At 42.7% G+C, this 24,695-nt stretch overlaps 1 protein-coding gene across 2 annotated transcripts in view; it reads right to left on the bottom strand.

Annotated features, from left to right (window-relative positions):
* Positions 1 to 24,695, bottom strand: part of TANGO2 (transport and golgi organization 2 homolog) — a 126,482-nt gene that overhangs the window by 90,619 nt on the left and 11,168 nt on the right. Inside the window, exon 2 of one of the 2 annotated variants that reach the window (XM_066603459.1) lies at positions 20,762 to 20,899. In XM_066603459.1, the coding sequence (XP_066459556.1) occupies positions 20,762 to 20,817 (56 nt within the window). In that variant the 5' untranslated portion in view covers positions 20,818 to 20,899. Of the gene's footprint in view, positions 1 to 1,097; positions 1,183 to 20,761; positions 20,900 to 24,695 lie in introns of those variants that run through there. The other variant, XM_066603460.1, reaches the window with a different exon arrangement.

Raw genomic sequence — 24,695 nt, forward strand, 5'->3', positions numbered from 1 at the left:
TGCAGTACGTCCCAAATGTCCATATAGCGACAGCATACCCTTATTTTATATTAGAAGTTCCCTAATTTAAGCCTAATTAATAAATCTATATGAACCAATTTCAATGTATTGTTGGCTACACACAGTGAAGTGCCAAAGGTCATGGGACAGGAACTAGTATCATGTAGAACCCCTACTAGCCCAGTGAAGTGCAGCAATTTAACGGGACATCGATTCCATAAGTGGACATAAGAGGTCTGGAGGGATGTTCAGCAATACTGTCTGGAAAGCAATGTACAGTTGTTATTTGTAGGTGCAGAATCTATGATGCAAATGGACCTCCGCACAACAATGTTTAATTGGGCTCATGACGGCAAACGGTGTGCAGGCCACACCATTTATAGGAACTCTCCAAAATGTTCCTTAAACTAATTCTGGACAACTTGGGCCCGATGGATTATCCTGCTGGAATATACCACCATTGTCGGGGTACATGAAGTTCATGAAGGGCTGCAAATGGTCACCAAGCAGCGAAACATAGTGAGTACTGGTCAATGATGTGTTTAGGCTAACCAAAGGATATGAGAACACAGGCCAAACCACTATGGAACCACCACAAGCCTGCACAGTGTCTTCTTGACAACTGGAATCCATGGCTTCACGGGGTCTGCGCCACGCAAGAACTATACTACCTTCAGCCTAAAACAATTGGTACTGTGACTCATCAGACCACGCCATTTGTTGCCAGTCCCCTCGGGTCCAGTTAGCAAGCGCAGGTGAGGTGCTGTGTCTAGTATTATGGTGTTAACACAAGCACTCTGGTAGGTCTTCTGCTGCCATATCCCATGGAAGCTAAAGAACGCTGCACTGGCCTGCGGGATAGGTGTGTGGGGCCTTCTGTATTGAATGTGGATGTGATTTCTGCCAGAGTCAGTTGTACGTTCACAGGGACAATTCTAGCCAGACATGGTCTGTCACAACCATTAAGCATCCATAGGAGGCCACTGTGCTGTCCACTATGGGTGGCGATGCCTTCTGCAATGTATTTCCGGTACACGCGACACTGTGGATCGAGGAGAATTAAATGTCCGCACAACTTCGATTAAGGAATGTCTCACCCATATGGTCCCACGTCCATGCCTCATTTGAACTTCGATAATTCATGTTGCCTTGCCATGAGCATGCTGGGCCAGTGTTCAACCATACTTCCAAGAGAACACCTCACAACTTATACAGGTGTGGGCATTCCCAAGCTATCACCTGAGGCAACGTCACTTCATAATCAATTTACATACTGCTATCCCATGACTTTTGGATGTCAGTTTATTATTTACTGAGTAGTGCCACCTCCTGTATATATAACATGCACACACAGCAGACCAGAAACTAGATTTTTCTGGCACCCAGATGATTAACCAAGCACCAACAAATTGGGACTGCTTCCCTTGGAAAGAATAGAATGGCAGAAACAAGTTGCAATGTAGGGCTCCGCAGATGTGACCATAACAGTATGCATCGGGCTGATGACCACAAAAGTATGTCAATGACAGATGCCTTTTAAAGTGCCTGCTACAAACACCATGTACGGAGCAAGGTAACAGATGCCTGATATCATGCCCCCCTTTCATTGTTGGCAGTGGTACACGACCCATTCCTGCAATCTGGTCACCCAGACGCTGGTAATCAGGTCTGTGGATCGGCAAATGTAAAGAAACTAGAGTTGCTAACTCTGTTGCAACAACCATACAGATCATTAGTCTGGGACTAAATTTGAGAACAACATACATTACAAAGTTAAAACATTATATGTGCCATGTTTAACCTTTAGCTTCAAAGATAGCAGCTTCCTGTATATTAGGCCGGGCTCACACAGCCAGACCAGATTCTGCATGCGGGAGGCCTGCAGCGTTTTCTGGCTGTGAGCCCATCCAGCGACCCTGCGTACCTGAATTTTCTGTAATGTGTATGACCGCAGCGGCTCGCCATCGGTCATGCACAGTACAGTTTTTTTTCTTCAGTATTTGTATTTCCTATCCGGTCGTTAGAGACCAGTCTTATGTAGAGGTCATAATAGGCAAACACCTATGTTGCTGAAGCAAGTGCATTTAAATGATAGGAGCTTGGATGCATAGAGATAAAAGCTTTTTTTCTTTCTTTATTCAGTATGTGCCCATCATAACAAGGAAAATACAGAGGTCCTGAGGACGCGTATCAACCTTCTCAGGTCTTGATCACCTATGTTGCTGAAGGTAGCCCTGGTGCGGCGGTGCTTCAATAGCATTTCATTATGCATCCATTAATCATAGCCATTATAGCCTGCGGGTGACAGGTACAACTCTTAGGTATCCGTTTAATGCTTCCCTCATCCATAGGCTATAACAGCATCTGTTTAACAGATACATTATGAAAAGCTCATGATGATTATATTTAAGGGATGCCATTTATGAATGCCATTCAAAGCCATCAGTCACCTTTTGGTTGCCATCTTAAAAAGTATATATTTATTGCATATGTTTTTACCTATACTCTATGGGGTGGAATAGCGTAGTCTAATATGCTATTCCATATTTTTTGCTTTTGCAGTATACTGACACATACTGGCTAAAGGTCAAAAGGACACTTTTTGGACTCCATCTGACTAATGGGGACGTATGGTAGCATTTAGTATGTACATTGGGAGATTACCTTACAACAACAAAAAACTTAATGAAAACAGGGCGCTAATCAATATCAACTTTTACAGTAAGGTAAAAGGTAAAGTTCCCTTGTGCAAGCACAGTCAGTCATGACTGACTCCTAGGGGGACGTCACATTGTGGCGTTTTCTTGGCTTGGTTATTACCATTCTTCTTGTCAAAGGGATGTGTCCCTACAATGTCAGCACTGATTGGACATTATAAGTGTAGGGACACCCCCAGCTGGTAACACCTAGTTGTCAATTTGTGAATAAAATTTCTAGGAGGAAAACAGAGGAATAGCATAATGCAGAATTCTAAGAAAATATTATCTAGATTTGTTATTTCATGAGGAATACAAGTACTAAAACCCCAAAACAGCTGCCAGTGTATGGATTCTGGCTTGGTTTTCAATTCCCAATCATTGCTCTACAGACCTGTATAAAGGGTCAAGCATTGATTTGAAGGAATACTGCCATCCAATAGGTGGCGCTGCTGAGGTATTGTTCCATCTTCCTTATTTGCATATTACCCAGAGGAGCATGGATGACCTTATAAGTCTCCTCACTCATCTTCTTAGTGTTCTCCCTTAGTTACCCTTCCTGAATGCTAAAATTCACATGTCTGGAGAATTGACAGGTCCTCTTTCAGTTCATTATATATTGCCCCATCCTGGCAGAACAAGGTTATTATTGTTTGCACTGAATAAAGGGTATTGTGCCCTGCATAGCAGCCAATAGAGGACTTGCTCAGACATTCATTCATACAACCCAGAAGGAAGGAAAACATACAAGGAGAGATAACCAGGGTATTGTTAGATTATGCTATAGCAATGCACACAGCAAAATCTATTATAAATTGAGATGGATACAGTCATTGCTGTCTAGCTTTCAGCCAAAAAAGGGTAATATATTTTGATCCATGATATAATCTGCTAATTTCTAGCCTTTGAAGCTGCAAGCTGGAAACTCTTGTGATTGCCAGGCTTACATGGGATGTACTTTATCTGTCTCCTGGCGAATTGATAAAGGAGTCAGTTCTTGCATTTGTTTGAACACAGGCAAAATGCTGACCTCCTGTTAGCAAGGAGCAGGGTGCCAGCAATGAGCAGAGATAAAAGGATGTTCAAAGGGTCTTAGAAGAGGATGAGTGACATAATGGATGAAACTACAGCTCTGCTGAGTGGATTGTAGCAAAGCAGTATGTAGAGAACAGCCAGAAAAATACGCGACTGCTGCCTCTGTAATATCACACAAAATAGCCGCAGTTCTGTACTATTAGGATTGGAGATCTGAGATGGAGTGTACTTCAATGTTGCACACACAGTATATGTCATAAAATGAAGTAGCAAATACTAGATTAAAGCTTATAGATCTAAAAAAAACACATTGTACAACCACAGAAGAGGGGACATATGTCAGTGATGTTTGAACAAAGTGTAATGTTTGTTGAGATAATAGAAGGAAATGGAGTTTAACAAGTTGGGTAATGTTTAATAGCTCTGTAAAATCTAGAACAAGAGGGAAGCGTGTAAAACAGGTTAGGCCTGTCGCCCATAAAAGCTCTTGCACAAATAACTTGTGTGATTATGTGACCTATATGTTCCACTAACGCAACTTTTAGTCAGTTCTCCTTTAGAAAAAAAGAAATGTGTTGAGAAATATGGCGCAGATATGTCTGTAGAGTTATTTTGCTGGATCCATCTCACAACAGATCCTACCAGCACCCGATGGACCCCACTGACTTACAGCAGAGTCCTTTTGGGTTCTGTCATGGTTTACCGTATTTTTCGTTTTATAAGACGCACCCCCTTTTTAGAGCGGGAAAATAGGTAAAAAATATTATGAACTCACCCAGGGACAGTGCAGGGTTAGTGGTGGGCGAAGGAGCAGAAGAAGCAGCAGAGTCTGAAAAACTGGAGCTCTGTGTCACAGCGGCCGTTCAGTGGAGGGAAGAAGCCGTTTGGTGGAGGCGGGGAGCAGCAGCAGCAGTTCCCGCTGGCGTTCACCACCAATCAGCAGTACGTATGGGTGGCAGTGGGGAGGAGAGAAAACTGTTAACTAATGGCACATTTATTTGTGCGGTTGCAGGTTACACGCGATCGCGCTAACTAAATCGCCGTCACGTGTTAAACTCATGATCGCACAAAAAATAGTAATTGTGACTAATTTCGGCACATTCCCTCTATAATACGCAGCGACTTTTTACCCCTGTTGAAAGGAAGAAAAGTGCGTCTTATAGAGTGAAAAATATGGTACATCATTTTAACATGTGCAATAGCAGATCAGTAACACCACGGATCCACTAAAGACCCCACGTATAACAGGATGCATCAGGTTTCCATCTTTTTGATGGAATGAATAGTGCTGTAAGTAAATCTACCCAGACCTTCTGACAGCAGTGTGAACATATGACTATTGCGGTTGTCAGACTCAGGGCTCCTTCACATGAGCGTATATGCATTTGTGCGCCTCAGCATAGCTTTTTGCACACTGAACGTGACTTTTTTTTTACACACATGTTGGTGTACTTTACTGTACTTTTCTACTTGTGAGACTTGTTCATTCGTGCGTGACAAACAAGACGCACCACTTGAAATGGCTAATTTAGGTTGAATGCACACGGATGGTTCGGATTCCGCAGCGCCTGGCTAGGGACCCCCGCGTACCTGTCCTGATTATCTGGGCTGCGGATGTGCCCCCATTGACTTCTATGGGGACTTTGGTGCGTAAATGCGCAGAAAAGTACAGCATGCTGGTTTTTTGCACAACCAAAATACACATGCAAAATATGGAAAAGTGAACAAACCCATTGAAATCAATGGCTCTATTCACTGCATATTGTGTGCGTAAATTTACCATGCGCAAATACACCCGTGTGAAGGAGCCCTCATAAAAAAGCCCCAAATTTTCTGCATGATGCCATACAATGCTTTCAAACTAAAGATTTTGAACTGCTGAATAAAGAAATTAGGGAATATGGAGATAGTAGAGAATCTCACAGAAAACTCACTGGAAGTTCAGTTATTCTGCAGGACATAGCATCTGTGCAGCTGACAGAATGCCAAGCAGCTCCCCTACTAGGTAAGTTGAAGACCTACATTTAAAAAAAAAAAAATTAAAAAAAATCGAGCTAAGGAAACAAAAAAAAACTGACTTTTTTTCCATACATGTGCAGTTTCGTCTGTGTCCGTTTTTTCCTCTACTTCTGTACGCTATTTATTTTTCCCATCCAGAAAAAAAACCCAAACAACTGAAACAGACCAAATTCTTTTTTTTCTGCATCTCTCAAGAAGTAAAAATACAGCATACGAATGGCATCTGAGTATTGTCTATTTTTTTTCCCTATCTCCATTGACTTTAATGGGCAAATCTATTCGGTTAAAAGAATCAGAATAATGCATGCAATGAGTTTTTTCATGCAGTCCGTGTTGGTGTGAAAAAACTTGGTAATGTGTTTTGACACATTGAGAAATAGGGTCAATTTTTTTTTAAAGGTCTACACACAGACGAAAAAAACTACTATTTTGGCTGGGGGCCTTATGGTAGCTGATCCTAGCAGGATGACCCTCTGAAATTAGCAACTCCAAAACTGTCCCACGAAAGTCTGCGTGTGATCCACAAAAAATGTGAATTTTGACATGGTTTTTGAGGCGGAATTTGCTGCAAAAAATTCCATGACAAACTCCATTGTGTGACATTGGTGAATAAAATCCACATCAAAACCCGCATGTTGATTTTGACATCTGAATTCACACACTGCACTGCACTAAATAAATTCCATGGTGAAAATCCACACCATTTCCACAACAAATCAAGAATGCTGCAGATTTCAAAAATCCACAGCATGACTCCTCCACTGCAGATTTTTTCCACACACAGCGGAAAAACGCAAAAATTATAAAGAAGTGACATGTCACTTTTTGATGCAGAAACATACGCAAGCGACCACTCCATGACCCCGGGCGCCGCTCAGTGAGCCGTCGTGCAGCTGATGCCGGTCACTTCCTGCTTCTCCTGCATCAGCGCGCACCTACTCCTTCCCCTCCCCTCTCCACAGTGCCGGCTAAACGTTGCTGTGTCTGCCTGCCTCCTGACACAGTACAGCAGCTGAATCCCCAAAGTGTCAGCTGAACGCTGCCTGCCTCCTGAATCCCTACTGTACTGCAAAATGTAAGTACTGTACAGATGAGTCCAGTACAGTAAAGAAACGCTTGCAAATAAATACTGCAGTCCTATGTCAAAGCACAGATAATACAGTGACACATACTGCTAATGATGTCCCTGCAGTCCTACATCAAACCACAGATAACACAGTGATACGTACTGCTATAATGCTGTCCCTGCAATGTTAATTTTTTCTTTACAGTTGTGTTTTATATTCATTTAGTATTGTTATTGTTTTTGGTATTAAAGACCAGAGTTATTCTCTATTAAATGGGGTTTTGTGTGTTTTTTGGAACGTCTAGAACCAATTAATTGGATTTACATTAATTCCTATGGAAATAATGTCCTCAACTAACATTGATTTCTACTAAAGTCCATTGCTTCCGGACGGATTAATGACGTTAGTTGAGATTCTACTGTAGTTCCTTAAAGCACCAGTAAATGTAGTCGGAAATATACTTCCATTTTCAAGATAAACTGTTCATGATGTTGCCATTTATACCTCTTGATAAACACCTGGTCATAAAATATCTTACATTCAGAAATGGGAAAATCAATATGCACAGTTTACAATATAACTGGAAACTAATTTGCTACAGTACTGGGAAATCCCAGCCATTGCTAATCTCCTAACAGCTAATGAGGGGAAATGTGAGACTGACAGATATACAATGTATGCAGAGAATACAGGTGACTAAAGGGCAAATGAAGAGATTTTATGCGACGGCCCATGTTCCTGAGCAATTTCTCTTTTTTAATTATTGAAAGGATTCGCTTGTTATCAGATAATTTCCCCTCATCTCTTATTCCCCATTATTCTAAAAGTAATTATAAGAAAACCATTCTGCATGAAGCTCCATGTTGCTGTAAATAATGAACTACAGAAACTATTGACCTGACTTGTGTTATCGCTAATACGTTATGGGCTTAATCTCAATTAAGGCTTAGTTTTCCTTTTCCAGTAAAATTATCACCAATTTTGTTCCTTCCAAGACCCAAAAATAAAACAAGATTTATTTGATTGAAAAGGCTGCTGGGCTGTACTATAGTTTCTGGATAACTCTTTTATATACAGTAAGGCCCGGATCACACAGCCGTAAGCGGAATCTGCTGCGGGCCTCCAAAATTTCATGTTTTACGCTATCCAAAGAATAGGGGATAACTTGCTGATCGTGGGGGTTTCACTACTGAGATCCCCATCGATCCCAAGAATGGGGGTCCTGTGTGCCCCGCTCCTACTCACTGCAGGAGTGACGGTTGCACAAGCAGGCATCCGTTTTCAACGGGACTTCAGAGATAACTGAGCCGCAAGTATTTCCTCCATTGAAATGGAGCAACATCTGCAGTTGATCGGCTGGCGCTCTATACAGTGTGTCGTCACTGTGGGGGTGAAGGAATCCCATAGGGACAAGAAGAAAGGGACACAAGATCCCTGTTCTCAAGATCAGTGGGGGGCTTATCGGTGAGACCCCCACCATCAGCAAATTTTCCTGTGGGGAGGGAATACCTTGTGATTCTGGTACAACCCCTTTAATGTGAATTAAAATGGACTTATACAGAGTTTGTGCCGTATCGACTACAGGGGGATTCCCACTGAAATCAATGAAACGCTTTAGGACACAGATTTCGGTGCAGGTCTAATGTGGAATTGTTAAGGAAGTAAAAAAAAAAAATGTATGCAATATTTAGTTTTACCGAACTTATTAACTAAACATTCTCCTCCAAATTTGTATGCTGGAGTCAGTGACAGTAACAAATACTTTAGGTTTAAAAAGGAATGTATCACTTATATTTTTTTTTTTACTAATTAAAAAAAGATAGTAAAGCGTTTTCCATTTTTCTCCTCCGTTTTTACCTTCTGACTGTAGATTTTTAAAATTATATTATCTATAAAATGACTATGAGGGCCGCCAAGTTGTCTGAGCTCTAATTAACTGAGTTTAGAGATATGTTTAGAGATATGATATACAGTATAATTCATATGCCATAGACATAAAGGACAGGGTGCCTGTATGGGAGACTATTCTAGACACGCTCTGTGACTTGTGTAGAGTTGTGCAGGGAGGAGGGGGAGTAAAAAAAAGCTGCCATCATCACCTATTATGAATGGCAGACCCTGTGTTATGTATATGTAGATGTCACCTTCTATTGTAATCCTGCCTGTGATGATAATGAGATTACTACTGGGAAAGTTTTGGGTCCGTTTACACCAAACGATTATTGTTTGAGCGAGCGATGTCAGAGTTCGCACTGTTTATACAGGCAGAGACATCGTTGGCTCGTTCAAACGAGAAATTATTCAGTCTTTCACATTCACCGTATAAGTGGGAACGGCTGAACGAGCGGAATGTAAACCGAAACATTAGTGAACAAGCCACTGATGATTTTATGCCTACATAAAATAAACAACAAACGAAAAGGGAAAGATTTATCTTCGTCGTTTGATCATTGGCGGTGTTTAACATTGAAACATCGTTCATTTTTGTTCACTTTAACGTTTTTTTTTTTTAACTAACCATTCCGTGTAAAAGGGCCTTTTCTCTACAGAACAGGAAATCTAAGCCTAGTCATTAGGTTTAGTGGTCAGTATGAAAACTGCAGGATTTTAGGATTTAAAAAAAAATATATAGATCATGAGATAAAAAATTAAAAGAAAATAACCAAAAATTCTTTAAAAAAAACAAAGAACTTTTAATTTTATTTTAGATTTATACAATAAGGCATTTTCTGATTACACATTCCCTTTAAAAGGAACCTGTCATCACCTGTGGGCACCATAAATTAATTTATGGTATTCACGAGATAAGTCCCAAGGATATGCTTTGCATACTTACTGGCTCCCTGTTTCCGCACTGTCTTCCATGGAAGTTGGTACTCTGTCCAAGAGCATGATTATTTCCTTCAGTCAGAGCGTGTGCACTCTCATAGAGAACAGTGTGTACTGACTGAAGAGAAGAGTAATGTTCTTAGACCAAGCGCAGACTTCCATGGATGACAGTGCGGGAACAGGGAGCCAGCAAGTATGCAAAGCACATCCCCAGACTCCTCAGGATCTGTCCTCTAAGGCCATAAAGGCTCTAACCCACTGGTGATAGGTTTTCTAGCAATGCGATAGTGAGTGAAAACGCATGATTGTGAAACCAATGATTTTCAATGGTTTCATTCTCATTAGCGATGTCTGCACTCGAAGCTTGCAGTGATAAGAAAAACCTGCTCTATGCCCATTGTTCTCAATGGTGCCGGTGGCAGCGGTGCATGCCCCATTGAAAACATAAGGAGTACATCATGCTCACCTGACACATCGTGCTCCCCTGACACAGCAGTACCAGCCCCATTGAAAACATAGGGAGTACATTGCGCTCCCCTGACACAGCTGTGACAGCTATGGCAGGGGATTCCTTCATCACTGCAGCAGAGGTCCGTCGCAGTGACAGCTGTGACAGAGGTCCATAATTCTATCCCATTGCTTTCAATGGGGCCGATGCTGCTGTCCCATTGAAAGCAATGGGAGGAAAGCATCCCCTGCAGTGATGATTTTCGGGGGTTGGGAGGGGGCTTGAAATATAAGCCTACTCTGAAAATCATCCCTAGCGCTCAGCTAATCAAAGGCAGCGCTTTCTGCAGGCAGGGATTTTTCAATCCCTGGCCACCAGAAGACAGATGAAGACAGCCAGGGATGTAGAGAAGAGACGGACAGCTCTTCTAGATGAGTTAGTTAAATTTTTATTTTTTACTTTTTTTTTTTTTTTACAGCTGAGGATGATTTTAGGGGTAGGGCTTATATTTCAATCCCCCGGAAAAACATTGCTGCAGGGAATGCTTTCATCCCATTGCTTCCAATGTGTTGGCAGCAGCGCAAGCTTAAAGGGGTTGTCCCACGAAAGCAAGTGGGGTTCAGCACTTCTGTATGGCCATATTAATGCACTTTGTAATGTACATTGTGCATTAATTATGAGCCATACAGAAGTTATTCACTTACCTGTTCCGTTGCTAGCGTCCTCGTCTCCATGGAGCCGTCTAATTTCAGCGTCTAATCGCCGATTAGACGCGCTTGCGCAGTCCGGTCTTCTCCCTTCTGAATAGGGCCGCTCGTGCCGGAGAGCTGCTCCTTGTAGCTCTGCCCCGTCACGTGTGCCGATTCCAGCCAATCAGGAGGCTGGAATCGGCAATGGAACGCACAGAGCCCACGGTGCACCATGGGAGAAGACCTGCGGTCCACCGTGGGTGAAGATCCCGGCGGCCATCTTCGCAAGGTAAGTAAGAAGTCACCGGAGCGCAGGGATTCGGGTAAGTACTATCCGTTTTGTTTTTTTTAAACCCCTGCATCGGGTTAGTCTTAGTGCTCCGAGCCTTGAGTGCAGACATCACTAATGATAATAAAACCATTGAAAAATCATTTGTTTCAAAATCATGCGTTTTCACTCACTCTCGCAACGCAGGAAAATCTATTGCCATTGGTTAGAGCCCTAACTTAGCTATGATGAGAGGGATTTTTCCCGTCCTTTAACAATACAATGTAAAAATTAACGAATCACAATCAAAAGGAGAAATGTATAAAACATGTTTTGAAATTACATAGGAAAATGTTATGGTTACCGTTTTCACACATTTATAGTCCTGCGAGACCTTTGTGCTATTGTTTCTTTTATAATATTTGCAAAACTTTAATGAAAACTGATTAAACATAAATGATGACGGGTTCTTTTTAAGGTCAATGTTTTGCGAGTGGATATTGTTTCGGAGGTAATGTCATATTGTGTGGTTCCAACTAATTAAGTGATGCGAGATGTAAACATGTACTAGACGATTTCTCTAGTTTATCCTGTCTACACTGTTCATGACCACTGGCTGGAAACAGATTGAGCTGCTTGTCTCTTCTTTTTCTCCTTTCTCCTAATATTTGCATTCTTTTTTCATTCTTTTTTCATTCTTCTGTATCATTATCGGCTCATGTTTATACACAGCAGGTTATAAAATGCAACCAAAACTTTGTTACTGTTGTTAAAGAAAAAAATAGACAAGGGAAAACATCTACACTTATTCAAGAGGACATATGTCCCATCGAAGGAGCAGAGTGAATAACTTCCTCCTTGCGGCTCCAGCTATTCACATATCTCCTGCCCATCTGTTTGGACAGACACCTTACTTCACAGTTACTTGGCTCTAACACACGGTAGGCAATGTCTTTTGCAAGTGGAGAATATTTTGGCTAGACATCTCTCAGCAAGTCTTTGCCCTGTAAAAGCAGATCTAGTTGCCCAATGGAGAGCTACACCTGTCAACAATTAAACTAATTAAACTGCATGAAAAGACAAATTGTATCAAGAGGACAAGGAGAGAAATAGAGAGGTATTTTGGGCTCCGGGCCATGCTGCCCTGTCATGTGGCGGTCCAGCAGAGTAGTGTTCAATCACACAGGTTTATCTTCAATTTGAAACAAAAATGTCATGCTAAAAAGATTCTTTACACAAGTTATGCAAGCAAAAGAGAAGAATCTGTGGCAGCAAGCAGCGATGCAGTAAAAACTTCTTCCTTTATTTCTCCATACACAAACGACGTTTCGATCAACACAGTGATCTTTGTCAAGTACTTGACTGCATCGCTGCTTGCTGCCACAGATTCTTCTCTTTTGCTTGCACTACTTTGGGGTCTCAGGATCCGGATCCCTTTTGTGGCGTGCACAAGGTTGGTCCCACCCTGTGGGTTGAGTGGAGTAGTGCTGCCCTGAATTGTATTACATGTTCTTTACACAAGTTACACAGAGAACATTAAAGACTATGCTGCAATGGGTTTACTAAAAACGCAGGCAGTCCAGCCTCACTGACGGAACTCCTATTAAGACTACAGATAAGAAGAAGCTGCAGAAGACAAACTGTGCAAAATTTTTAGTTGAACCCTATTGCAAAAATGATTGCTAGCTCAAAATACATGCATTTCAGTGGATAATAAATTTTGCCCCCCAAAAGGTTCCAATTACCTTTAGGCCTCCTTTACAATGGTGACGAAGTCGCGCAATTTTGTTGCGTTGCTACAAATCGCATGTATGTGAACCCCATGCTTTCCTACGGGTTAATTCACAGATGCGATGTTTTGTAGCATGCAACATCTCGACACAAAAACCTCGCAGGCCCCGCAATATGCAAGCGACTCATGAGGTTTTGTAGCCCATGTTTCCCTATGGAGTCTTGCTCTCTGTTGCATCGTACGAAAACGCGATCTTCGTGCGGTGCGATGCAACTATTACAGTAGGAAATCCTACTGTCAAAGCCATAACCTAAGCCCTAGCTGCAGGATAAAATGAAAAATACAGTATACATCACCTTAGAAGCGCTGTCAGCCCAGTCGCATCTTCTCCCCGGGTCCCTGGCACTATTCTCCTTCATCATCTTCTGGCCGGGGATTGAAAAATCCCTGCCTCCTGGAAGCACTGCCTTTGACTGGCTGAAGCTTAGCCAATCACAGCCAGCGCTCGATGAACCAATCACAGCCATTCATCGAACGCTGGTTTTGATTGGCTAAGCGTCAGCCAATCACAGCCAGCGCTTCCAGGAGGCGGGGATTTTTTAATCCCCGGCCAGTAGAGATGAAGAAGAACAAAGCCGGAGACCAGGAAGACGCTGCAGCGGAGCCCTGGACACTGCTTCTAGGTGAAGTATACTTTTTTTTTTTTTTAAGTGTTCTACAGTTAGGGCTTATTTGCAGGCTGGGGCTTATATTTCATGGCCTCCCCCGAAAATCCTTGCATGTGGTGCTACAAAATCATGGTATTGCCAGGGTTTTGTATCTCATACACATTGTCGGAAATGCATAGAATTTTACGGTAAAGACAGACAATTTTGCTGAAGAAAATCTACTGCATTTTTCCAACATGTAAACGTAACCTTAGGCTAACTGTACACGGGGGATTGCAATATCAGGCATGAATCACATGCCAACATGCAATTTCCCTGCCGCTGCAAAGCATTTTGATGTCAAAACCGCCTCGCATCATTTGGGAGAGGTAGTGAATCTCCGCTGTGGCTGATCGCAGAGTTTCTCCCATTGTTTTCAATGTGGAAACCTTGCACAGCGTGCAACTAGCAAGTAGTGCAATACCACCGCCAGCCCTACTGAAAACAATGAGAGATATGATGCGACAGCATGCATAAATATAGGACATGCTGCAATTTGTGCGATGTGGGAAAACATCGCTCATGTTGCTGGCGCTGCAGAGGTATTGTTCCATCTTCCTTATTTGCATATATTTCCCAGAGAAGCATGCATTGCCTTATATGCAAAAATATGCAAAGATACGATCAAAACTGCCAAGGAGGAAGCAGAAAGACGGATCGCAAAAGAGAGCAGAAACAACCCGAAGCTATTTTTCAACTACATAAACAGCAAAAGGATTTGCAGGGAGAGCGCTGGCCCTTTAAAAAACAATGCAGGAGAAATCATTGATGATGACGAAGGGAAAGCAAATCTACTAAACAGCTTCTTCTCAAGTGTGTTCACCAAAGAAAAGGAAATGCCACACGAGATGCAGGGGAATAAAACGAACCCCTTACAAAATATCTCATACCTAACGCAGGAGGAGGTGCGGAAGCGTCTAAAGAAAACTAAAATTGATAAATCACCGGGCCCAGATGGATTACACCCAAGGATACTAAAGGAACTAAGTGACGAGATAGCTAGGCCGCTATACCTAATATTTCTAGACACTATCAAGACCGGAGTAGTACCATTGGACTGGCGCATTGCCAACGTGGTTCCAATTTACAAAAAAGGGAGCAAAAGTGAGCCTGGTAACTACAGGCCAGTAAGTCTCACTTCAGTAACGGGAAAAATTTTCGAGGGGATTCTGAGAGACGCCATCGATGAGTACCTCAAGGAGATTAAGGGAATAACTCCTCACCAGCATGGATTCATGAAGGGTCGCTCATGTCAGACAAATCTGATCAGTTTCTACAATGAAGTAAGCTCTAAGCTGGACCAGGGAGAATCTATTGATCTTGTATATCTGGACTTCTCTAAAGCCTTTGACACCGTGCCACATAATAGGCTAATATACAAAATGAGGCAGCTCGGACTGGGTGAAAACGTGTGTAAGTGGGTAAAAAATTGGCTCAACGATAGAAAGCAGAGGGTGGTAATAAATGGTTCGTACTCTGATTGGACCACAGTCGCTAGCGGGGTGCCACAGGGTTCAGTATTAGGCCCCACTCTGTTCAACATATTTATTAATGACCTGATAGAGGGGCTGCACAGCAAAATATCAATATTTGCAGATGACACAAAATTATACAATATAATTAATGTAACGGAGGACAATGTGCGGCTACAAACGGACCTGGATAAGATGGGGGCTTGGGCAGAAAAATGGCAAATGAAGTTCAATGTTGAAAAATGTAAGACTATGCACATGGGCAGGAGGAACGGATGTCACAAATATTCACTTAATGGGGTACCGCTGGGGAAAAGTGATATGGAAAAGGATCTAGGGGTATTAGTGGATAATAGACTAAACTGGAGTAACCAATGCCAGTCAGCTGCTGCAAAGGCAAATAAAGTCTTGGGGTGCATTAAAAGAGGTATAGGGGCGAAGGACGAGAACATCATCCTTCCATTATATAAGGCACTTGTCAGGCCTCACATGGAATACTGCGTACAATTCTGGACACCGGTGCTCAGGAAAGATGTCACAGTGCTTGAAGGGGTTCAAAGAAGGGCAACTAAACTAATACATGGAATGACGGGACTGGAATACCCACAGAGGCTATCCAAATTGGGACTATTTACTCTAGAAAAAAGAAGGTTAAGAGGCGACCAAATAACCATGTATAAGTACATGAGGGGACAACACATGGATCTCTCCCATGATCTGTTTACACCCAGGACCACGACGGTAACAAGAGGACATCCGCTACGATTAGAGGAAAGTAGGTTTCATCACCAACATAGAAAGGGGTTCTTTACTGTAAGAGCAGTTAGACTGTGGAACTCTCTACCGGAGGAAGTGGTGATGGCAAAATCAATAGAGGAGTTTAAAAGGGGACTTGATGTCTTTCTGGAGAAGAAGTATAGTACAGGATATAAATATTAGGTTAAGGGTCAATCCTGGTATACAGGCAGGTAGGAACTATTAGGGGTTGATCCAGGGAACAGTCTGATTGCCATTAGGGAGTCGGGAAGGAATTTTTCCCCCAAAAGGGCTAATTGGCTTCTGGCCCTGGGGTTTTTTGCCTTCCTCTGGATCAACACAGTAGGATAGACAGGCTGGACTAGATGGACAATGTCTTCATTCGGCCTTACATACTATGTTACTATGTTACTATGTTATAAGTCTCCTCACTTACCTTCTAGGTGTTCTCCTTAAGGAGTGATAATACCCCCCCTTACAGCAGAGAAATTTGTGCATGCTGCCATTCTATTTCTCGTGCGTATTGATACGCAGTGTCTAAAGGACATGTGCACGGATTACTGAAGATCCACAGACTTTCACTGACTCCATTCATTGTGTGTTGTGCAACACACGGCTAATACGCGGTGAAAACACAGTCGTGGACATGAGCCCTAAGGCCCAATGTCCAAGGGCGGATTCTAGTAATGAAATCCGCGCGCGTCTCCCGTGCGGGAGATCTGCAGATCTAGAAGCCCAAAGGGATGCATTAGCATCTGCAGGGCAATTTAACCCCTTCCCGCTCCAGGGTGTAAGTTTACGTCCTGGGAGCAGGGTACTTCCCGCAACAGGACATAAACTTACGTCCTGGTGATAGCGCGGGATCACATATGATCCCGTGCTATCCCACAGTGGGAGCCGGCTGTCAGTCACAGCGGGGGGGGGGCATCGGAGATGTAACCCCTTCCCTGCCGCGATCTAAGTAGATCGCGGCAGGGAAAGAGTTCACAGAGGGAGCGTGCTGTGTCTCCGGCCGGCTCTCGCGATGTTATCGCGAGAGCCCGGCCTGTCGCCATGGCAACAGGACGCCAGACACTGGCGTCCTGTATTGCCACTGCCTGAGATCGCTGTAGAAGCGATAAGGCATGGCTGGGCATGCCTTATCACAGAGATCATCAGGGCTATAGTGAAAGTCCCTCAGAGGGACACAAATGTAAAAAAAAAAAAGATAAAAAAAATGAATTAGAAAAAAAAATGTTAAAAAAAGCTAAACAAAACCTTTTTGTATGCTTTTTCTCAGATTAGCATAAAAAAGGTAAAAAAAAATTAAACCCCCACATATTTGATATTGTCACGTCCGTAACGACGCGCACAATAAGTTGCACACGCTTCTGACTGTGCACGGAAAAAAGCGTTAAAAAAACGCTGAAAAACTGAGGCAAAATGCTAATTTTTAGCATTTTGCCTCACTAAAAATGCAATAAAAGTGATAAAAAAATCTGTATGTACCCCAAAATGGTACCAATAAAAACTACAGCTCGTTTCGCAAAAAATAAGCCCTCATAGAGCGCCGTACATCAAAAAATAAAAATGTAACAGGACTTTGAATGCAGCAATTTAGAATAGAAAAAAGATTTCCAAAAAAAAGGGTTTTTATTGCAGAAAAGTGGGAAAACCTAAAAAAAATAAAAGAATTTTGGTATCGTTGTAACCGTACCGACCCGCAGAAAAAATGGATTGTCTTATTTATGCTGCATGATTAACGCTGTAAAAAAAAAAAAATCCATGGCAGAATTGATGCGTTTTCTCTCCCTGCTATCATAAAAAAAAAAAAATAAAAGTTTTACAATGCAGTCAAATGTACCCAAAAGGGGCACCGATAAAAACTACAGTTCGCCTAGCAAAAAACAAGCCCTTCTACGGCCGCGTCGACGGAAAAATTAAAAAATTATGACTTTTGATAAATGGAGAAGAAAATCCGCCAAAAATCCTTGCGTCCTTAAGCCCAAAATAGGCCATGTCATTAAGGGGTTAATGCATGTGAATGTGAAATCGCAGCATACTCCATTTTTCTGCGGATCCCGAAGAGATGGCTTCCATTGAAGTCAATGGAAGCCATCATATCCGCGGCACAGCCACAGCTGTATTTGTCGCTGTGCCGTGGATCCACGGAAGAGCAGGAAATAAAAAAAGAAAAAAAAACACAGCACATCCACCGGGCAGAAGAAAGAAGATCCAGCCACGATGGAGAAGAGCCCCACAGCGTCCGGACAGCTGAGAAAATGTCATTTTTGGCCTCATGGCTTCGGGCACAGGTGGAAACTGCTGCAAGGTTCCACTCTTGGAAACCGTGCCTGTCTGTGGACATAAGGCCTAAATGTCTGTGATGGCAACTGTGTCATCCAGCTTTGGTGAGTTATTCTAACTAAGGCCTCATGTCCACTACCAAAATTGAACTGCGGATTCCGCTGCAGAATCTGCATTCAATTTTGCCCATAGGGAATCATTGGCCATCCGCGGTCAATTAAATTGAATTTTACACCCGCGGATGGCATTTTAATAGATTTGCGTTTTTCATGTGCGGGAGAAAAAAACGCGGCATGCTCCATTTTACAGAAGATTCCGTGCGGATCGGCCATATTGCTATCACAATGCTAGCAATAGGTGCGGATATCCGCATGAAAAAAAATACCATTTAAAGCAAATCTGCGCGGAATCTGCTGCGGAAATCCACAGCAGATTCTGCGTGGATTGTATTTTTTTAGTGGACATGAGGCCTAATTCCTTTCCATGTGTCCTAACACTGTGTGTAGATGTCAGCTCTGCTCTGGATCGCCCTCTACTAGTCTGGTCTCTGCACAGTCATTATTACATAGTCCTCTGAATAGTCAGCATATAAAACTACAATTACCATACCGATGTGTGGCAGCTTTTCCCAGTAATATCATCTTATCACCGGGTGTTTCTGCGCGGATTGTATTTTTCTAGTGGCCATGAGGCCTAACTCCTTTCCATGTGTCCTAACAGGGTGTGTAGATGACTATATAAACAGTCCTTAACTCCCATTCGCATCTATGGGAGTTGTGGAAAAAGGGTGTTAACCACCTCTAAAGTCAATCATAATCTAGATCTGGTGGCCAGCCCCCCCCTCCCCCCTCTCCCCAGGCAGGGTGAGGGGACCTATGTTTTTGAGATAGGTTTTGTCTGAGAGATGGGACCCACATATATCAGACATTTATGCCGTATCCCAAGGTTATACCGTAAATGTCCGGTGTTAAAAAAAATATCATTAACAGGTCTCTTAGTATGCCAAGTATACAATTTACCTTATTTTACCAAACAAATAATTTTAGTACTTCTTAAAACTATTGCTCAAAATGATTTTCAGTGTTTGCTATACATTTGCAGTAGCAGTAGCACTGGTGTGGCGGAAAGCCATATTATTACAGAGCTATGTGTGTGCTTATTGCATAGATGTAACAAGCATTAACTTGACACTTAAAGGAGTTTTCCCACAACTTAAATTTGCCTCCTTACCACTCTGTCCTTCCTGGTTGCTGCTGACCAGGACATGTGACTGTTGCAGCCAATCTCTGGGGATAGCAGTGACCTTCTGTAGCCAGTGTTTGGCTGCAGCAGTCACATGTCCTGGTCAGAAGCAACCAGGAAGGACATGGAGTGGTAAGGAGGCAAATTTAAGTTGTGGGAAAAGCCCTTGAACATGTTAAAAGGGTTGTCCGAGTTCAATTTTTTTTGTTGAAATGAACTTCCCTATGCCCCAAATAATAAACCAGCTGATACTCACCCCTCACCGCAAGTCCCCTACTAGCAGCTCTGTGTTTCTGCTCTGATGCAATGTTTCCAGGCTGCAGCAGCCTGTTTTCGGCATATCACAGGCTGCTGCAGCCAATGACAGAGCTCAGCAATCGATCAATGAGCTCTGTCATTGGCTGCAGCAGCCTATGACATCTCATACACAGGTTGCTACATCTGCAAACAACACCGCTGGCAGGGGATTTGCAAGGAGCGGTGAGTATCACCTGCGTTTTATTTTGGGGCGCAGGGAAGCTAGTTTAAACAAAAGATTTTAACTCAGACATTTCACTTTAAAGGGAGTCTGTCAGCTGAAACATGACGTTCAAGCTGCAGGCATGATGTTATAGAGCAGGAGGAGCAGAGCAGATTGATATATAGTTTTATAGGGAAATATATTTAGTGTAACTTGTATTTTATTCAATTATATCACTGCTCTTTCTGAGCTGAACAGTCCAATGGGCAGTCCTATCAGTGACGGACAGCCACCTGTGTAAGAGTGTATATACAGAGAAGGTATATACAGCACAGGATGAGCAGAGGTTTAAGTGATTTGATAACAAGTTATACTGAATCTTTTCCCATAAACTATATATCAATCTGCTCAGCCCCTCCTGCTCTATAACATGATGCCTGCAGTTTGGACAGCAAGTTTGAACTCACAGACTCCCTTTAAATACAAAGTATTTAAAATATTAAAGCGACACTTTAAGAGAACCTGTTACATCCCCACAGAACCATAAACTGAATTCTAGCGCTATGAGGGGCCATGATAGAGAGCCGGGTGAGTTTTTTAATACTCGCCCGCTTCCACGATTCAGTGATGTCTTCCTTTGAAGTCGGTACATGGAACGAAAATCTGGCTCTTTTTAGGGCCTTCCTCTTGGATAGGAAAACGCGAGCTTGGGACTCTGAAGATCCAGATTTTCCAGCGCCACACAACATTTGGAGGGCAATAGTGCTGGATCGGGTGCATTCCCCCACTCCCTGTCTAGTCACAGGTTCAGTCGCAGATCCAGCTCAAAATACTGGGAAAAAAAGCACTGCATGTAGTATTTTTTTCTTCTGTCCAATAGCCGGGCACTAGAGCAGAAACAGAACAGCCCCCATTATTGTCAGTGGGGGCCATTTGACGCTGCTCACTTCCATCCTGAGATGAATTCCCCTTTCCTGCTCTCTGAATGGAGCAGAAAAGCTGAATTCCGGGTGCAGCTGTGAACCGCCCTTACGTAGGCTGAAACAATTACGTACCTGTAAGCATTCTTGGAGACTGGGCGGGGATCAAACTTGAAAAAAATGATACACATGAGGAGTTTCTTGTAGGACACAGACGTCTTAATGTGCCGCTGCACAGACTGATCACTGTTTCATGGATGATTCCTCAGTTGCCTGCAGACAAAAACAGAAAGAAATATGCAAAAATACAGTAATAAATAATTTCATACTTTCATTTTTAAACACCACCACCTACTACTGGAAGCAGAGTTTAAATTTCCCACTGTTCCCATTAGCAACACTCAATTTTAAAACCAACAGGACACCGAAGGCACATTTGTCTTAATGAGCTGCATTTATCTAGATCACGCCAACACATTCCAACAGCTTCAAGTGTCACTTAAATGGGAATTTAATATTGTGCTTTTACAAGAGAAACACTGGTGGGTGAATAATAGCAAATCCTGGGAGAGACGGGAACATTGCAATATGGAACATCAAAGATGAAACTAATATTCTGTTAAGACCCTATGTCTTATGTGGTCTTATTCAAGTGTATGCCTACAAGGATTTGGAGATCATGAAAGGTATGCATTTATATCCCATTACTTATATAGCACCAACATATTCTGAAGCGCTGCGCAGAAATTTTCACTATTGTCATTAGTTGCCATTTCCGAAAAAGCTCACAATCTAACTTCCCCATTTTACAGACCATGAGAATCCAATGAAAATATCATATTTTTTTAGTGTCGGATTCAAAGCTAGGACCCCAGCACCACAAGGCAATGAAGCTAACCACTGAGCCACCATAAAATTCCCCCTCATGTAACTTTTTAAATATATTCAATCATCTTGGACCTTATGTCATATAGCTCTCCATTTCTGCAGAGAGAATAGCGACAAACTCTACTTCCATACTGCCAGATTCCACTATACAAACAGGCGCATACTTATATAGGATGGGCCATGCAAATGAGTGAGGGAGTAATCCTCCACAGTGCAACCAATTAAAATGATAGCTGTATGTACATGGATTTTCTGGCGTGCTTATATCCCTAACCATATTGCAAGACCTGTTAATAAGTCAGATATTGACCCAAAGGGTAGCTACAATTCCGCTGTGGAGGATTATTTAATCGTTTATTTGCATGGATTTTTCCCAGGGAGCATTGCATGGCCTATATAAGACTCCACCCTTGATGTACTCTCCACAAGGAAAGACTACCCACCCACCATTACACAGGATGAGGTAATAAGGCATACAGATTATATCTGGTTTAAAAGTTACTTTATTTGGCATCTTAGTATATTCTGTTACATTTAAACAAGTAGAAAGTATATCAGCACTTCTTTACCTTATAGTGCAAGCAATGGTGCAGTGAGTATTAGTAAGTACTCACCTGGTGCTCAGTGGAATTCTCAGGATCGAGAATCCACTGGCACCTGATATCCCCAAAAGCTTTTTAACCACTCTGGGTTCCAAAATCCGGATGGTCAGAGCGACGTCCTCGGGATACAGTCCGCTCACGGGCCGTGTAGTCATATATAATGTATAATGAAAGGAAAGAATCCCCGCGCTCAGGAACCCATAGGAATCAATAATAGACTCTACGGTCTATGAAATAATCTTTAATCTATGCGACGCGTTTCGGCAACATGATTTTTGCCTTTCTCAAGCATAAAGTTAGTTTTCATCATCTGAATGGGGTTGTTCCTACAGCAAGCACAAGGATTTCTGTAACCCCCATTAAAGTGAATAGAACTGTTACAGAAATTTCTGCAACAAGTTTGACACATGTGAATTCACATGGGCATAAATTGCAGCGCACCGTGCGCGTACCTCTCACTTGTAAGCAAACACCAAGTATGCAATGGCATGCCTACTTGCTGTGTGCCAACAATCCCCATTCACTATTTTGGTGCGCATAATATGCAAGACGTTAGTGCACAGTGTGTTTTTTTGCGGCGCATGTCTCGTACTATGTGTAAGAGGCACAATTACAATCTATGGGAGACTGCTACTGTGTATCACACATGCGAAAACTGCATGAAATACACAGTCACCATACGCTCGTGTGAGAGAGGCCTCACTCACATTCTTCACAAAAAGACCAGGACATGTAGGAGATTCCAAGAAGCCAAATGTAGAAACAAAAGTGCCATTTACATACTGCAAGAATAAACAGGTAACAATCAGTAGAACAGAAAGAGCTTGTGTTAAAACGAAGGGCATGTATTTCTTTGGCAGATAAAACGTAGCGAATATTTGCAGGCAAAAAAGGAGAGAAAAAAAATGAAATGGAAAAACCAATATTTACACCACAGAAACCCATTAAAATGTAATAATAGGTCACCTAGTGTAGAGGAGAACGGCATTCAAATTACATACACTGAAAGACGTTCAATTCCCAGCCACAATGCGCTTCATTGTATTCAGGAATTGATTAAATAACAACCTAGGCAAATAAGTAATTACGGTCCAACATGAAGAGCTTTTCTGCAGCTCTCCCTTCCCCAGTAGTGAGACAGGGGCGTGGGACAAGCACGGGGCTTTCTGCAATTGACCATGTTGCCACCTGCAGAAGCTGCTGTCAACTAGCATTGCAGATTTACAACCCGAGGGCGACACAGCGGATGCAAGGAGTAGAGAGCGAGCCCTCTGCGGCCAGCGGAAACGTGACGCCAGGTGCAGCAACAGCCTCGTCACAGCTAGACATCAACAAGGCACAAGCTGATCTCCCCATCATAGCTGTGAAGACTAAATAATGTTGAACTCAGAAGCCGCTCAGTCAAATCTAAGTAGCAGCGGGATATTTTTTAGAGCCAGAAAAGCGATGTATTCAGCAAGATTAATCGCAATGAATCCTGAAACCAGGCCTCAGCACGCTTCCCCCCTCCATACTCTTTCTCAATTAGCTTCATAGGCCTACAGCATGGACAGAACGCGCTACAAATGAAAATCCTATTCCAGAACTTAAAATTCCAATGAATTATATTGAAGCACTTTGTCCCGGCTGCCTTCTAAATCTACCGGAATGCACTGTGAAGTCCCAGCAGGTGCCACTCTGGGGTCAGGATGTGGGGTAAGCAAAGGCTCTAGAAATGGAGACAGACTGCAGAGAACCCCAGGAGGGTCTGTCATCTGTATACAAACAACGGGACACTAAAGTTTAACCCCTCAAGGATATAACCCTTTTTTTTATTCGGACTATTTACTGTAGCATAAAATGTACTGAATAACTTTGAAAAATTTCTAAGTGGAGTGAAATGGAAGAAATAGAATTGCCCTATTTTGGGGGGAACTCGTTTTTACGGCATATAGATTGAGGGCTTATTTACACAAGCGTATATCGGACGGCGTTTTCCCAGCCGGCTGATATACACTTCCATCTAGGCAGTTCCCACCTTCCCTCCCACTCACCGGCTCTCTGCCTCTCTCCTCCACTTCTGCGTTCGCAATGGGAGGGGGCGGGACAGGGGCAGAGCCAAGCTCTGTTCTGTCCCGCCCACTCCCATTGCTGGCTATGGACAAGGGGCGAGAGCTTAGCTCCGCCCCTGCCCTGCCCACTCCCATTGCAAAATGCTTAAAGGGGGGAGAGAAGCAGAGAGTCAGTGAGTGGGAGGGACAGCGTATATCGGCCAGGCGTGAAAACCCGGCCGATATACGCACGTCTGAATAAGCCCTGAGGCAAACATGGCATTAAACTATTCTATGGGACAGTATAATTATAAACATACCAAATGTATACTTTTTTTTTTTGCTCTACTACTCTTAAAAAATATTTTTTAAGTATGATTCTCCGTCGCCATCTTCTGAAAACCGTAACTTTTGTTTAATTTTTCCATCAATGCAGCTGTCAGAAGACTTTTATTGCAGGACGAGATGTGGTTGCTATTGCTATCGTTTTGGAGTAAACACAACTTTTTACAACATTTTTTTCTTGGAGATGGAGTGGCAATAAAAAAA

This window comes from Eleutherodactylus coqui, chromosome 5 (assembly GCF_035609145.1).
Source record: "Eleutherodactylus coqui strain aEleCoq1 chromosome 5, aEleCoq1.hap1, whole genome shotgun sequence".
Lineage (NCBI taxonomy): Eukaryota > Metazoa > Chordata > Amphibia > Anura > Eleutherodactylidae > Eleutherodactylus > Eleutherodactylus coqui.